At 46.1% G+C, this 15,771-nt stretch overlaps 1 protein-coding gene across 2 annotated transcripts in view; it reads left to right on the top strand.

Moving 5' to 3' along the window:
• Positions 1–15,771, top strand: part of POU2F3 (POU class 2 homeobox 3) — a 193,010-nt gene that overhangs the window by 125,668 nt on the left and 51,571 nt on the right. For both annotated transcript variants that reach the window (XM_069743094.1, XM_069743095.1), the window contains exons 4-5: positions 14,286–14,387; positions 14,967–15,069. In XM_069743094.1, the coding sequence (XP_069599195.1) occupies positions 14,286–14,387; positions 14,967–15,069 (205 nt within the window). The remainder of the gene's footprint in view (positions 1–14,285; positions 14,388–14,966; positions 15,070–15,771) is intronic.

The following is a 15,771-nucleotide window of genomic DNA, read 5'->3' on the forward strand; positions in this document are numbered from 1 at the left end:
TGCTGACCGACCTGTCTGACTACTCTGCCACCTCCTAGTGGCGCTCTGCGCCTTGCACTGTGGTGGTACACGGTGAGTGCTACCTTGTCCCCTTTTCTTGCGCCCTCTGGGGGAGGTTGCGTGCAACTGCCTTGCAGTTGCATCACAAAAGTAACATTCAATAGCAAGCAAGATAGCAAAAAGAAAAATCCAAACTCTGCATAATGGAAGCAATTCATATGTAAATGACAGTGATGGGAAGAGCAAGTATAACATTTAAATAAGCAAAGCAAAGTGCAGATAGGTGTGGAAGTGTATAGTGTTGTTACAATGCTCAAGGGTAAACCTAAATTTAAAGGATTGCAATTGATAAAATCGATGAAGGATTTTGCCATAGGTACGTTGGACCTCCAGCTAAGGTGGTCATCTATGTACCTGCCTTGCCAAAATATGGCTTCCACAATTTGGTTGTTCTCCTTAAATATGTATTCTTCCTCCCACCACCTCATTACCAGATTAGCAAGGGATGGTGAATACGTAGCCTCCATTGAAACTTCCACCTTCTGAATAAAAAACTTTCTATTTAAGCAGAAGTAATTATTGGTAATCAAAGAAGAGGTGACATCTTTTATATCATTTTGAAAGTCTATTTAGTCACCACTTTATTTTTTAAATGGCAGTCTAGGGCGCTTAAAGCTACCTGATGGGGAATGGATGTGATATAACATCACATCCTAACCATGAGTATTGGGGTTACCATGCAAAGGGAATCTGTCAGCAAGTTTTTGCTATGTAATCTGAAGGCAGCAGGAGATAGAGGCTGAAACACAAAATTCAGGGATGTGTCACTTGTCGAAGTGCACACTGCTGTTTACTAACTGTGAAGCCTTTATCACTAAAGCTATTCTGGCAATTCCCCTCCTATGATGAGCAGCTCACTGTCTATGGACTTTGCGTACTGAGAGCCTGGTGTGGGCAGGGCCAGCTTTCTCAGCTATGCTTCTATCTAAATCTAAAAGATCTGATTGTGTCATAACTGCTGCACCCAGTAATCTAAGTAATACATCGTTGGATTTGGCTTCTCTTTGCCTATATTACTCTGCTCTCAGATGAGGTAGCAAAAACCTGCTGACAGATTCCCTTTAAGGTTGTTGAACAGTTGTGAGATGTCAACGGTGTCCTTGATGAAACCTGGCACTCTCGATGCCCCAGCCCTATGCTCCAAAGTCTTTTGGAATGGCAACGGCAGACTGTTCTTGTGGCTTTGTGGGCAGAAGCGCCTATCCGGTGGCCCTGAGGTCATGAGTTGAAATAGAGAGCCTTTTGACGCTATAATAGCTTTTAAAAAAGGGCTGGACGATTTCCTTGATACATATAACATTGCGGGTTATAGTTAGACTAGTGATAAAAAGTACAAGTACAATTGGTGGAGAAAGGTTGAACTTCATGGACCTAGGTCTTTATTCAACTTACGTAACTATGTAACTATGTCCTTCAAGAATGTCCGTTTGGCTGCCCACTGCCCTGAACATTTGGCTCATGCTGCCCCTAGCAACACACCACCCCACGTGAACTTGAACTGTCTCCACCCTTCACTGGCTGACACTGACCTCCCTCTAACCAGGACATGCCCCTCTTCTTATCACTAGTGCTCTCCCCCTGGAATAATCCTAGCCGTAACCATTTCCTATTTACATACTAATGTGTTCTATATCCTATGCTGTCCTAAGCTTATCATTACGCTATATACACATTAAGCTCTAACACTTTGTATAGTCTACATCACCATAACACATTACCTCACATTACATTAGACACACGTTACTTCAAATATAAAACCACATGATGTTATTCACACAGTGCATCTGTTGTCTTCAGGGACAGGAACAGGGTAAGACAGTCCACATCCCTACAGTATGGCAGGTACATAAATGACCTTATCATCTGGAGATCTGATGTACTTGCGGTAAAATCCTTCATTGATGAAATTGGATGCAATACTTTCCATCTTAAGTTTACCTTTGAACACCCTACACACTTCCTTGATCTTGCATTAAAAGTAATTCCTGATTCTCCCTGTTCTAATTTTTGAAAAACCACAACAGGCAATACTATCTTATATGCCAGCAGCCATCACCCCAAACATACCCTACAAGCGATTCCAGTGTGTACCACAAATAATCATTTTATATGTGAAGCTCAACATGTCTGTTAGTGTCAAGATGTGCTCCATCTCTAGCCAGCACATCGTCCCCAAATTTTCTAGATCCAACAAGAGACAGAAAATCTATTTGATTGTCAATTACATTTTTTGTTACATCCCATTTTAGATCAATTAGGATTACCATAATTATTAATATTTACCAAATGCCAAAATAATGAGAGAGCGAGAATGTTTTAAGGCATTTTTATTACTTACTGCAAAGTCAAAAGTTTACATACATTTCATTAGTATTTGGTACCATTGCCCTTAAACTGAATGACTTGGATCAAACATTTAGGATATCCTACAAGCTTCTCACAATAGTTGGTCAGAATTTGGGCCCATTCCTCCTGACAAAACTGGTGTAACTGATCCAGGTTTGTAGATCGCCTTGCTCACACCGGCCTTTTCAGCTTTGCCCACACATTTTCAATAGGATTGATATCAGGGCTTTGTGATGGCCGCTCCAAAACATTGACTTCCTTATCCTTAAGGCTTCTTTCACACTAGCGTCGGAATCTCCCCGTCGCAATGCGGGGAGGTGGGAGCGGAGTTCCGGCCGCGCATGCGCGGTCGGAAAAAGCGGTCCGTCGGGAGAAAAAAACGTTACATGTATGGTTTTTTTCTCCCGACGGTCCGCCAAAGCACGACGCATCCGTTGCAAGACGGATGCGAAGTGTGCCAATCCGTCGCAAATGCGTCGTCAATAGAAGTCTATGGGGAAAAAACGCATCCTGCAAGCACTTTTGACAAACAAATAAACGCACACAATGGGAGGAATACCTCATAATCAATCTGCGTAACTACCAGTGTAGTAAGTTAGAGGCACACACACCCAGGTTATAGGACAATAAGGACCCACCAAAAGCTACATACAACCACATGAATAAAGGTGGAAAATGTCCACAATTACAAGAAGTAGAAACAACTTTATTAATAAAAGATACATACAAAGGTATCAGACAGGGACGGGACTGAAACAGGCAGCAAAAGCACATCACCACATACCTAGCGAGAGCCCACACTTAGGGGTGAAGATTGGTCACAAGCGCAAGTGCGCAACACAGTAATACGGAAACATTAAGACATAAGTGTGACCTACCAAGTGGTATGTGAACACGGCAAGTGTGGGCATGTGACGGATTTAAAAAAACGCTAGTGTGAAAGTACCCTAAGCCACTTTGTAACCATTTTAGCAGTATGCATAGGGTCACTGTCCGTTTTGAAGACCCATTTCCGCCCAAGCTTTAAATTACTGGCTGATGTCTTTAGAAGTTGCTTCAGTATCGCCACATAATCTTCTTTTCTCATGATCCCATCTATTTTATGAAGTGCACCAGTCCCTCCTGCTGCAAAACAACACAACAACATGATGCTGTCACCCCCAGGATTCACAGTTGGGATGGTGTTCTTAGGCTTCCAAGTGTTAGGGTTGGCGGAACGCACCGAGTATATATATATGTATAAATAGGTGCGTTTGTAACCCGGGGTCCACCTTGTAGGAGAGGAACCTGCTGCTTGCAAATGGCTGTGCTATATGGCAGTATAAGCGAACTCTGTTAACTCCACAGAGTCGCTAGAAATAAGTTGCTGTGCCCTGTTAGAGTCACAGGAGAACACCGCTAACTGCTGAGCTGATGGCAGTCAGTGGTCACGCACCCAGAAAAGCACACAAACACTCCTCACCGGAGGTGCCGGTTTTCTAGGGGCTTATTTCAGCTGGGTCCCTGAAAACATACATGCAAACTCCTCACTAGAGGTGCCGGTATTCTAGGGGCTTATTTCAGCCGGGTCCCTGAATGCACACATACAGGCGCGACCACAAATAACAAGCTCATGACATGAGGTGATAGTAGCGCATGGCCGTGCGGCCATGTAAACCTTTTATAGCTGCAGCAGCTTCAGGACCTTCCTAGGGAACCAATGGAAGATGCTACAGTACCTGAGCAACTTCAGGACCTTCCTAGAGGACCAATGATAGCTGCTGCAGTACCTGAGCATGTGACCCCTGACCTCCAATGAGAAGTCTTGCCTTGGGCATGCTCAATGTGTGCAAGACAGGACTCAGTCCCAGAAAAGCCTGCTCGCCGCTGACCAGTGCAGGCTACAACAACAGAGCCTGGAAAGGCAGCAGTAACCCTTTGCACAGTATCAGACTGAGTGAGACGCTGGGACCGACGTCTCCGCTGAGCATGCTTCACTGCGGCTGATGTAGAATGGGAGACCGCAGCAGACATGGCTCGAGATTCCCCCTGTGCAGTGGCGGGAACTCGACTCCTAACATTACCCCCTCCTTGGGCCTCATTACGCTCAAAGGCTGCAATGAGCAGCGGAGCCCGAATGTGCTCCACAGGCTTCCAGGTTCTGTCCTCTGGCCGTGACCCTTTCACTCCACCAGATAATATTTCTTGCCACGTAACACCTTGCACCTCATGATAGCATTCACCTCAAACTCATCCGTGGATGAACCCGATGTCCTGGCAGATGACTAGGAAAACCGGGACAAATAGATGGGCTTTAAAAGAGAAACGTGAAAGGTATCAGTGATACCAAGGCACAGAGGAAATGCCAAACGGTAGACCACAGGGTTGACCTTTTCCAGAACCTTGAAAGGGCCTATGTAGTGAGGCTCAAACTTAGTGTTCTCAACTCGCAGCCTGATGTTACGGGCGGAGAGCCACACTAAGTCGCCAGGAGCAAAGGTCGGAGCGGGGCACCGGTGTGCATCAGCAGAAACCCTCATTCTCTCCTTGGAGGCCCGGATGGCATCCTGTGAGCGGTCCCAAATGTCACGTGCCTCCACCGCCCAGTCTGCCACCCTAGAATTGGTGGATGACACGGGCATGGGCACACGGTGGGAACAAGCGGATGCTGGCCGTAATTAAGGAGAAAAGAAGACTGCAAAGTAGAGTCGGTTACGGCATTGTTCAAAGCAAATTCCACCCAAGGTAGCAAAGATGCCCAGTCATCCTGCCTGGCAGAGACAAAATGTCGTAAGTATGTGACCAGTGTCTGGTTGGCCCTCTCTACCAACCTATTCGTCTCGGGATGGTATGCAGAAGAGAGATTAAGCTCAATGCTGAGTAAACGACAGAGTTCTCTCCAGAACCGAGATGCAAACTGAGGACCATGGTCACTGACAAATTTGTCAGGCATGCCATGTAGATGGAAAACATGTTTGACGAACAATGCCACTGAAGCCCGTGCATAAGGTAACCGTGGAAGTGGAACCAAATGCACCGTCTTAGAAAAATGGTCGGTGACTACCCAGATAACTGTACAGCTACGAGACTTGGGTAAGCCTACCACGAAGTTCATCCCGACCATCTCCCAGGCCCTGTCTTCCACCGGCAGGGGGAAAAGTTGCCCAGCAGGCCATTGCCGAAGAGACCGATTCTTTGCGCAGGAGACACACACCCGAATATAGTCCCCGATGTCACGGGCCATATGCGGCCACCTGTACGTCCTCGCCAAGAGCTCAGATGTCCTCTTGGTCCCAAAATGTCCACGCACCCTGGACGAGTGAGCCCAAGAGAGAACCTCCGGTCACAAATTAGATGGAACGAAAGTCTTGCCTGGGGGCACAGACTCTAACGAAACCGGAGCCACAGTTCTCATGCTCTCTGAAGGGACAATAAGCCGAGGCTCCTCCTCCTCCTCCTCTGATGACACTACAGAGCGAGAGAGAGCGTCAGCACGAACGTTCTTCTCCCCGGAAATAAAATGGAGGGTGAAATGGAACCGAGAGAAGAACAGGGACCATCTAGCCTGACGAGAATTAAGCCGCTGGGCTGTCTGTAAATACACCAAGTTCTTGTTATCTGTGAACACCTGGAAGGGAAAGTGAGCTCCCTCCAAAAGACGGTCTTAGAGAAGAAGAAGCAAGGATGCCTCCGACCTTGAGCATCCTTTTGGAAGAGGACTGCTCCAGCACCAACGGATAAGGCATCCACCTCCATAATAAATGGCTTATGTACATCGGGGCGATGTAGGATGGGAGCGCTAGCGAAGTGTGACTTAATCAAGAGAAAGGCCTTGGAGACCTCCTCCGACCACAACTTGGGATTTGCTCTCTTCTTGGTGAGGGCAACCAAGGGAGCTACCAAAGTGGAGAAGTGGGGAATGAACTGGCGATAGTAATTAATGAACCCCATAAAGCGCTGCACCGCTTTGAGAGAATGGGGTTCCTGCCAGTCTATCACAGCCTGTAGCTTGGCATGATCCATAGCCAATCCCTGGGCAGAGATGATATAGCCAAGGAAAGGCAAGGACTCCTGCTCAAACACACACTTCTTCAACTTGGCATAGAGGGAGTTTGCCCGTAAGAGGTCGAAGACTTTACAAACATCTCTCCGGTAGGAGTCTATATCTGGAGAGTAGATGAGAATATCATCCACATAAACTAAGACCGAGGTGAAAAGCATATCCCAGAAGATGTTGTTTGCAAAGTCTTGGAAAACGGCTGGGGCATTACAGAGCCCGAAGGGCATCAACAGATATTCATAGTGCCCATCCCTGGTGTTAAAAGCCGTCTTCCATTCGTCCCCCTCACGGATGCAAATCAGGTTTTAAGCACCCCGCAGATCTAATTTAGCAAATACCCTTGCTCCCCGTAGCCCATCAAAAAGCTCAGATATCAGGGATAGTGGGTACTTATTCTTAACGGTGATGGCGTTAAGACCCCTGTAGTCTATGCATGGATGCAGTTCTCCACTCTTCTTCTGTACGAAGAAGAACCCAGCCCCTGCAGGTGACACTGACTTCCTAATGAATCCTCTTGCCAGATTCTCTCGGATATACTGTGACATTGCCTCCGTCTCCGGGAGAGACAACGGATAGACTCGACCCCGGGGAGGCTCAGCACCAGGCAAGAGGTCAATAGGACAGTCATAGGGGCGGTGCAGCAGAAGGGTCTCTGCAGCCCTTTTGGAGAACACGTCCGCATAGAGCCAATATTGCTTGGGGAGAGAGGATAAATCTGCGGGTACCTCAATTGTAACAACCTGAACGCTTTCCCTCTGACATCTACCCCCACAAGATTCACACCATCCTAAAATTCTGCCTGTGGACCACTCGATATGAGGAGAGTGATACCGTAGGCAAGGCATCCCTAACAGGATCTCATCAATTCCCTCAGGAATGACAAGCAGAGATATAATCTCCTGATGAGATGGCGACAAGGACAGAGTGAAAGGGATGGTCTGGTGTGTAATCTGTGAGGGCAGTGTCGACCCGTTCACCACTTGTATAGTTACTGGTTGAGCTAGCATTACCAGGGGTATTGCGTGACGTTGGGCTAAAGGTACCATCACACATAACGATATCGTTAACGATATCGTTGCTTTTTGTGACGTAGCAACGATATCGTTAAAGAAATCGTTATGTTTGACAGCGACCAACGATCAGGCCCCTGCTGGGAGATCGTTGGTCGCTGAAGAAAGTCCAGAACTTTATTTCGTCGCTGGATCTCCCGCTGACATCGCTGGATCGGCGTGTGTGACACCGATCCAGCGATGTCTTCACTGGTAACCAGGGTAAACATCGGGAAACTAAGCGCAGGGCCGCGCTTAGTAACCCGATGTTTACCCTGGTCACCAGCGTAAAAGTAAAAAAAAACAAACAGTACATACTTACCTACCGCTGTCTGTCCCCGGCGCTGTGCTTCTCTGCACTCCTCCTGCACTGGCTGTGAGCACAGCGGCCGGAAAGCAGAGCGGTGACGTCACCGCTCTGCTTTCCGGCCGCTGTGCTCACAGTCAGTGCAGAGGAGTGCAGAGAAGCACAGCGCCGGGGACAGACAGCGGTAGGTAAGTATGTACTGTTTGTTTTTTTTTTACTTTTACGCTGGTAACCAGGGTAAACATCGGGTTACTAAGCGTGGCCCTGCGCTTAGTAACCCGATGTTTTCCCTGGTTACCCGGGGACTTCAGGATCGTTGGTCACTGGAGAGCTCTCTGTGTGACAGCTCTCCAGCGACCAAACAGCGACGCTGCAGCGATCGACATCGTTGTCGGTATCGCTGCAGCGTCGCTTAGTGTGGCGGTACCTTTAGGCAGAAGACATAAAATTGCCCTCCACCCCAGAATCCACACAGAGCTCTACCGAGTGAGTGAATGAGCCTATTGTAATTGTCCCCTTAAAGGACAATTTGGAGAAAAACGTTGCCGTGTCTAGTGTACCTCCACCTACTACCACTAGACGCTGACGTTTCCTCGACCGCTGTGAACATCTGGTGGCAAGATGTCCTGACTGTTGGCAAACATGGCAGACCTTGAGTGCATGAGCGGTCCGGGGCTTAGGTCCCGCTCGCGGGAGCCAGCAGAAACCTCTGCCTACACTGGGCCCGCTCTAACCTCCGCTCGTGAAAACGGAGGTCAATACGGGTAAACACAGCTATTAACTCCTCCAGTGTGGCGGGAATCTCCCTTGAGGCCAGAGCGTCCTTCACGTGGTCAGCCAGCCCCCTCTAAAATATAGGGATAAGGGCTTTCTCCGACCACTCCAGCTCAGATGCTAGGGTGCGGAAGTGGACTCGTGGCCCTAAAAAGACCTGTTTCAGAGTGCTCAGGAACAGCGGAGCACTCTGCACCACATGTCCCACAGCGGCGTAGCCCACTCCAACGCCCTGTCCGACAGGAGAGACACAATAAATCCCACCTTTGCCCGCTCTGTGGGGAAACGTGCGGCCATTAGCTCGAGGTGTATAGAGCACTGGCTCACGAAACCCCAACAAAATTTACTATCACCAGAACATTTTTCTGGCAGTGGGAGGCGAGATAGAGTCGGAACAGGGGTTGCCGTGGACAAGGTTGCTGCAGCCACACTAGCAGCCTGAACAGCAACTGCGGTAACATCCTGAGCTTGTGCGCTCGAGAGCCGCCAACCTACCCTCCAGCTGCCATATGTCCCGAAAGTGTTGCTGTTTGTCCGCCATTTACTAGCCAGACCCTGGCACTAGTATTATGTTAGGGTTGGCGGAACGCACCAAGTATATATATATATATAAATAGGTGCGTTCGCAACCCGGGGTCCACCGTGCAGGAGAGAAACCTGCTGCTGGCAAATGGTGGCACTATATGGCGGCATAAGCAAACTCTGTTAAGTCCACAGAGTCGCTAGAAATAAGATGCTGTGCCCTGTTAGCGTCATAGGGGAACACCGCTAACTGCTGAGCAGATGGCAGTCAGTGGTCACGCACCCAGAAAAGCACACAAACACACCTCACCAGAGGTGCCGGTATTCTAGGGGCTTATTTCAGCCGGGTCCCTGAATACATACATGCAAACTCCTCACCGGAGGTGCTGGTATTCTAGGGGCTTATTTCACCCGGGTCCCTGAACACATACATGCAAACTCCTCACCGGAGTGTTATGATCAGGTGGCCTTGGAGCAGCATGAAATGACCTTCGCTGGAGCAGTGGTAACTTTACTGACCGCAAACCCTGATCCTATCACTGCAACTAGAAGTAGCCGTGGGGTGTGCCTAACCAGACCTAGACACCTCGACACAGCCTAAGGACTAAATATCCCTAATGATGGAAATAGGAAAACTCTCTTGCCTCAGAGTAGATCCCCAAAGGATAGATAGCCCCCCACAAATAATGACTGTGAGTAGGAGAGGAAAAGACACACGCAGACAGAAAACAGGGATAAGCAAAGGAGGCCACTTCTACCTAGATAGGAAAGGATAGTACAGGATACTATGCGGTCAGCATAAAACACTACAAAATATCCACAGCAGAAAAATACAAAAACTCCACCACCTAACTAAAGATGTGGAGAGTATATCTGCGACTCCAGCGAGTCCAACTAGACTGAGAAAAACATCAGGCACAGTCTAGCAGGAACAAAATAGAAAGAAGATAAGCACAGAAAATAAACACACAGCAGTGTGTATAAAAAAATGAAGCAAACACTTATCTTAGCTGAATTGGCAGCAAGCAGGAGAGGCCAGGCAGAGGACCAACACTTCCAAAGGAACATTGACAACTGGCAAGGACTAATGAGTCCTGCACAGCTAAATACCCCAGTCAGAATTGCAATTAGCAGAAACACCTGTCCAAGACTGCTGCTCAGGAATAACTGCATTACCATCAACAACCACCGGAGGGAGCCCAAGAGCAGAATTCACAACACCGGAGGTGCCGGTATTCTAGGGGTTTATTTCAGCCGGGTCCCTGAATACACACATACAGGCGAGACCACAAATACCAAGCTCATGATATGATACTAGCGCATGGCCGTGCAGCCATGCAAACCTTTTATAGCTGCAGCAGCTTCAGGACCTTCCTAGGGAACCAATGGAAGATGCTACAGTACCTGAGCAACTTCAGGACCTTCCTACAGGACCAATGAAAGCTGATGCAGAGTACCTGAGCATGTGACCCCTGACCTCCAATGAGAGGTCTTACCTTGGGCATGTTTAGTGTGTGCAAGGCAGGACTTAGTCCCAGAAAAGCCTGCTCCCCGCTGACCAGTGCAGGCTACAACAACAGAGCCTGGAAAGGCAGCAGTAACCCTTTGCACAGTATCAGACTGAGTGAGACGCTGAGACCGACATCTCCGCTGAGCAGGCTCCACTGTGGTTGATGTAGAATGGGAGACCTAAACAGACATGGCTCGAGATTCCCCCTGTGCAACAGCAGGAACTCGACTCCTAAGGCTGCCGTCACACTAGCAGTATTTGGTCAGTATTTTACATCAGTATTTGTAAGCCAAAACCAGGAGTGGGTAATAAATTCAGAAGTGGTGCATATGTTTCTACTATACTTTTCCTCTAATTGTTCCACTCCTGGTTTTGGCTTACAAATACTGATGTAAAATACTGACCAAATACTGCTAGTGTGACAGCAGCCTAACACCAAGCTTCTCCCTTTTCCCTCCAAACATAAGGATGGTAATTGTACCCCAAAATTTACATTTTAGTTTCATCAGACCACAGGACAGGTCTCAAAAATTTAAGGTCTTTATTCCTGTGTGCATTTGCAAAAATTAATCTTGCTTGTTCATGTTTCTTTGGGAGTAATGGCTTCTTCCTGGCAGAGTGGCCTTTTAGCCAATGTTAATACAGTACTTGTTTCACTGTGGATATTGACACAATCTTATCAGTTTTCGCCATCATCCTCACAAGGTCTTTTGCTTTTGTCCTTGGGTTGATATGCACATGTCGGACCAAAGCATGTTCATCTCTGGGACACAGAACCCGTCTCCTTCCTGAGCGGTATGATGGCTGGACATCCCATCTTGTTTGTACTTGCATATAATTGTTTGTACAGATGAACGAGGCACCTTCAAGTATCTTGAAATTGTACCCAAGGATGAGCCAAACTTGTGCAAGTCCAGAATTCTCTTCCTGATATCTTGGCTGATATCATGAGACTTTCCCATGATGCTACGCAAAGAAGCAGTGTGTTTCAGGCCTGCATTAAAATACATCGAGATGTATGTAAACTTTTGACTTTGCAGTAAGTAATAAAAATGCCTTAAAACGTTCTCTCTCTTTATTCTGCCATTTGGCAAATATAAATAATTATGGTAATCCTAATTGACCTAAAATGGGAAAGATTTATTTTGATTCCATGTCAGATACTGAGAAAAACCTGCAGATGTGACTTTTTATATAGTGTATTGAAACTTTTGGTTTCAATTGTATGTTTTAATGTCAAACAGTGTAATGTGTTTAGTGACCCTTTGGAAAAGAATCATTTTGAAATTAGATCATTTTTCAATTGTAACTCTAATTTGATTGTCTATATCGTAGAATGTGTCATTTGCAAATTTACATACATAGGCAGTAGTGATGAAAGAACGTGCTTGGATAAGGTGTTGTCTGAGCATGCTCATGGCTCGCTGTTGTTCAGAAGCCACAATACATGCAGGGATTGCCTAATAAACAGGCGATATCACCTTATCCAAGCATGTTTGTTCATCACTAGTAGGCAGTACTACACGGCAATCCAAAATTTGTATCAGGGAACACATTTACGACATTGAAAACTATAAAAGTCATAGGAATATATCGCAAACCTCGAAATATTTAATTACTTGTCATGATGGCAATATTATGTCTCTAAAAGTATATACGGTAGAGCGATAGAGCAGATTTACAGTCACAACAGAGGTGGGGAAAGGGAACAACGTTTTAGGATTAGGGAGATGCAGTAGATTTGGACAAAATCTATGAAGAGCTATAATACTACAGTAACACGACTAACACGTTTGATAACATTAATTATCTTTCTTCGCCGCACCTATCTGCACTTTGCTTTGCTTATTTAAATATACTACATGCCTCTTCCTATCACTGCTATTTACATATGAATTGCTTCCATTATGCAGATTTTTATTTCCTTTATCTTGTTTTCTATTGAATGTTATTTTGCTTATAATATGTTATGTGATGTCATCCAATTTAATTACATTACTGGTGTGTTAACCGGAAGTGGTAACTATTTGTGCTGACTCCTGACCCCATTACAACATGATGACTAAAGGTGATTTTGACGCACCAGAAACACATCAGTGTTTTATCATTTTTAAGCCAATTATGGATGTTATGAGAATCGCAAACATTTACTAATATAGAAGATTTTGTGTCTGTGCAGCTGTATTCTACTTTGTTGCTTCAATACTAAAGGTGTTTTCAGCACCAACACTTTCCATGCTCCGGACTTGGCTGGATTCAGGCATCATGTGATGAGCCGGACTTTTCTTTTCTTCATTTAAGGCTACTTTCACACTTCCGTCGGTACGGGGCCGTCGCAAACAGTCGGCCCGACGTACCGACGAACGTTGTGCTACATTTAGCACAACGTGGGCAGCGGATGCAGTTTTACAACGTATCCCCTGCCCATTGTGATGAGTGGGGAGGAGGGGGCGGAGTTCCGGCCACACATGCGCGGTCGGAAATGGCGGACACGTCGCACAAAAAAACGTTACATTGAACTTTTTTGTCCGTCGCGTCCGCCAAAACACGACGGATCCGTCGCACGACGGATGTGACGTGTGCCCATCCATCACTAATACAAGTCTATGGGCAAAAACGCATCCTGCAAGCACATTTGCAGGATGCGTTTTTTGCCCATAACGACGGATTGCGACGGAGCCAAGAAGACGGAAGTGTGAAAGTAGCCTAAGGGTATGTTTCCATGTTCAGGAAACGCTGCGTGTTTGACCCTGCATAGAGACGCAGCGTCAAACACGCAGCATCCAGATGTTACAGCAAAGTGGAGGGGATTTCATGAAATCCCGTCTCCACTATGCATGGTAAAACGCATCCGGCGTCCCTGCGATTCCGGACATGGGGCGCATCTTTTTAGATCGCAGCATGTCCGCTTACCTTGCGGCGACGCTGCGCCGCCGCAAGGTATAACACAGGGCCCTATGTGTGGGGTGCGATGATTCCCGGTGTGTGCAATGAACACATCCGGCATCATCGCGTCCCCATAAGGGGGTGGAGCTTTGGGCGGAGCGAGTTTGCCGCTCCGTAAAAACCGCCGGCCATCCTGAACGTGGACACGTACCCTAAGACAATTGAAGTCCACTCTTTTAACATTTTCCGCAAGAAAAACACTCAATACTTTCCAATAGAAGTTAATGAAAAGGCTAAAAAGATGAACAGGCGACTCTCGGTTGCCTTTTTGAGCGTTTTGTCAGGGTCTTTGTTTAAAAAATGACTACCGATTCCAAAATTGTTTAATGGCTTAAAAATGAAGACTAGAAAACTGCAGTAAAAAGACAATCCACATAAAAAATCTGAAAACAATGACTTAAACAAGACTCCTTAGGTTTATAAAACTCAAGAGAAAAAAAGCGATTTTTCAAATCGTCTTCTACTTGAAAAACAGACATTTTTGACCACCTGAAAAAGTGCAGTGTGAACATACCCTTATAGTTTTTGGTGCAGCTCTTAATCCTTTATTAAACACATCATAAATAATTGTACTCTTGCTAATTACTAGATTTTGCTAATGACAACAGAGGAAGAAGTGCTGTTTAACATGGCAACAAAGGCAAATTAAAAGCACCATTGTTCCATATGCAATCCTGCAGCAGCACCAGCCATAAGTATGGCACGGTTCATATATATTTCTTTATCTCCTAGATTAAAACTGAAGATTTCAGTGAGACATTGCAGTCTGGAATACCTCACCGACCATGCCATCTTTCTCAAGGGTCCTTAATGGGTGGAGGGCAAATGCCAGGGGTAAGTGAGTCTCCATTTTCCATTCTTCCCATTCTTCTTTTTGTTGACCTATTTCCACCCCCTCTATTTTTATTCCCCTATTTTCCTGCTCCCCTTTTCATTTATGGAGGGTACGCTAGCAGACCTTTTTCTTCCGCATCTTGTTTAAGAGCAAACAGACTTAAGATTTGTTCAGATGAGGAAATAATCGTTGTATGCTAGCAATAGTTGCCGATAATTAGGACCCTCTTGAAACTTAAGGGTAGGACCAAACAACATCTGGTTAGGATATGTGCTGCGTTCCAGGATAAAGGGGTTATTTTTGCCGATATTACACTTTTTAAAAGTTGTGACTGGAGATAACACGACCGGTCATCAAGTACCAGGTGATACTTTTACTTACAGGTAAACTGTTTATTCAGTCAATACTCTGGATTCTGGGGGTAAGAACTAATAAATCATCACTATAGTGTGTGCTAGCAATAGTTGCTGATAATTAGGACCCTCTAGAGATTTTAGGGTAGGACCGAACAACATCTAGAGACATTCATTACATGGTAAAATCTCACTGTGAAAAGAATCTCTTGTTTCTCCTTGCAGGATATGACATCTTTACATTCCCTCCAACAACTAGTACTGGTCCCCAGTCACTTACAGTCGGCGTCCCAGTTCCTCCTCACGCAGACGCAGCCTGTCCAGCAAGGTAATATTCATGGCTTATCATACATTTGCTGTATAAAGAGTCTATTACTGCCCTTTTCTGCAGAGTTTAGATTTCTACAACACGATTATTGACCAGTCCAGAAAAATGTCTGTTTCTGAGAGTGTCACTGTAGGTCCCATATATATAGTATTGGAACCAGCAGGCATTTCCATGCATACATGATCATGACAGGAGCTACTCATCTTGTAGGAAATACTTTGTGAGCGGCCGGATCAAAGTTTCTGTGTCTTAAAAGGAAAATATTTACCTTCACAGAAATTAATGAGATGACGTATAATCAGCCTACAAACTCACGACTGGTACAGGAGGAGAGAGGACCCTGCCCACGAGGGCTCACAATCTAAAAGGGATGGGTGAGGATACAATAGGTGAGGGTAGAGCTGGTCATGCAGTGGTTTGGTCCATCGGTGGTTACTGCAAGTTGTAGGCTTGTCGGAAGAGGTGGGTCTTCAGGTTCTTTTTGAAGGTTTCAATGATAGACGAGAGTCTGATATGTTGTGGTTGAAACTTCCAGAGTAGGGGTGATGCGCGAGAGAAATATTGTATGCGACTGTGGGAAGCGGAGAGGGAGTAGAGAAGGAGATTTTGTGAGGATCTGAGGTTGCGTGCAGGAAAGTACCGGGAGATGAGGTCACAGATGTATGGAGGAGAAAGGTTGCGGATGGCTTTGTATGTCATGGT

Source organism: Ranitomeya imitator, chromosome 10, assembly GCF_032444005.1.
Source record: "Ranitomeya imitator isolate aRanImi1 chromosome 10, aRanImi1.pri, whole genome shotgun sequence".
Lineage (NCBI taxonomy): Eukaryota > Metazoa > Chordata > Amphibia > Anura > Dendrobatidae > Ranitomeya > Ranitomeya imitator.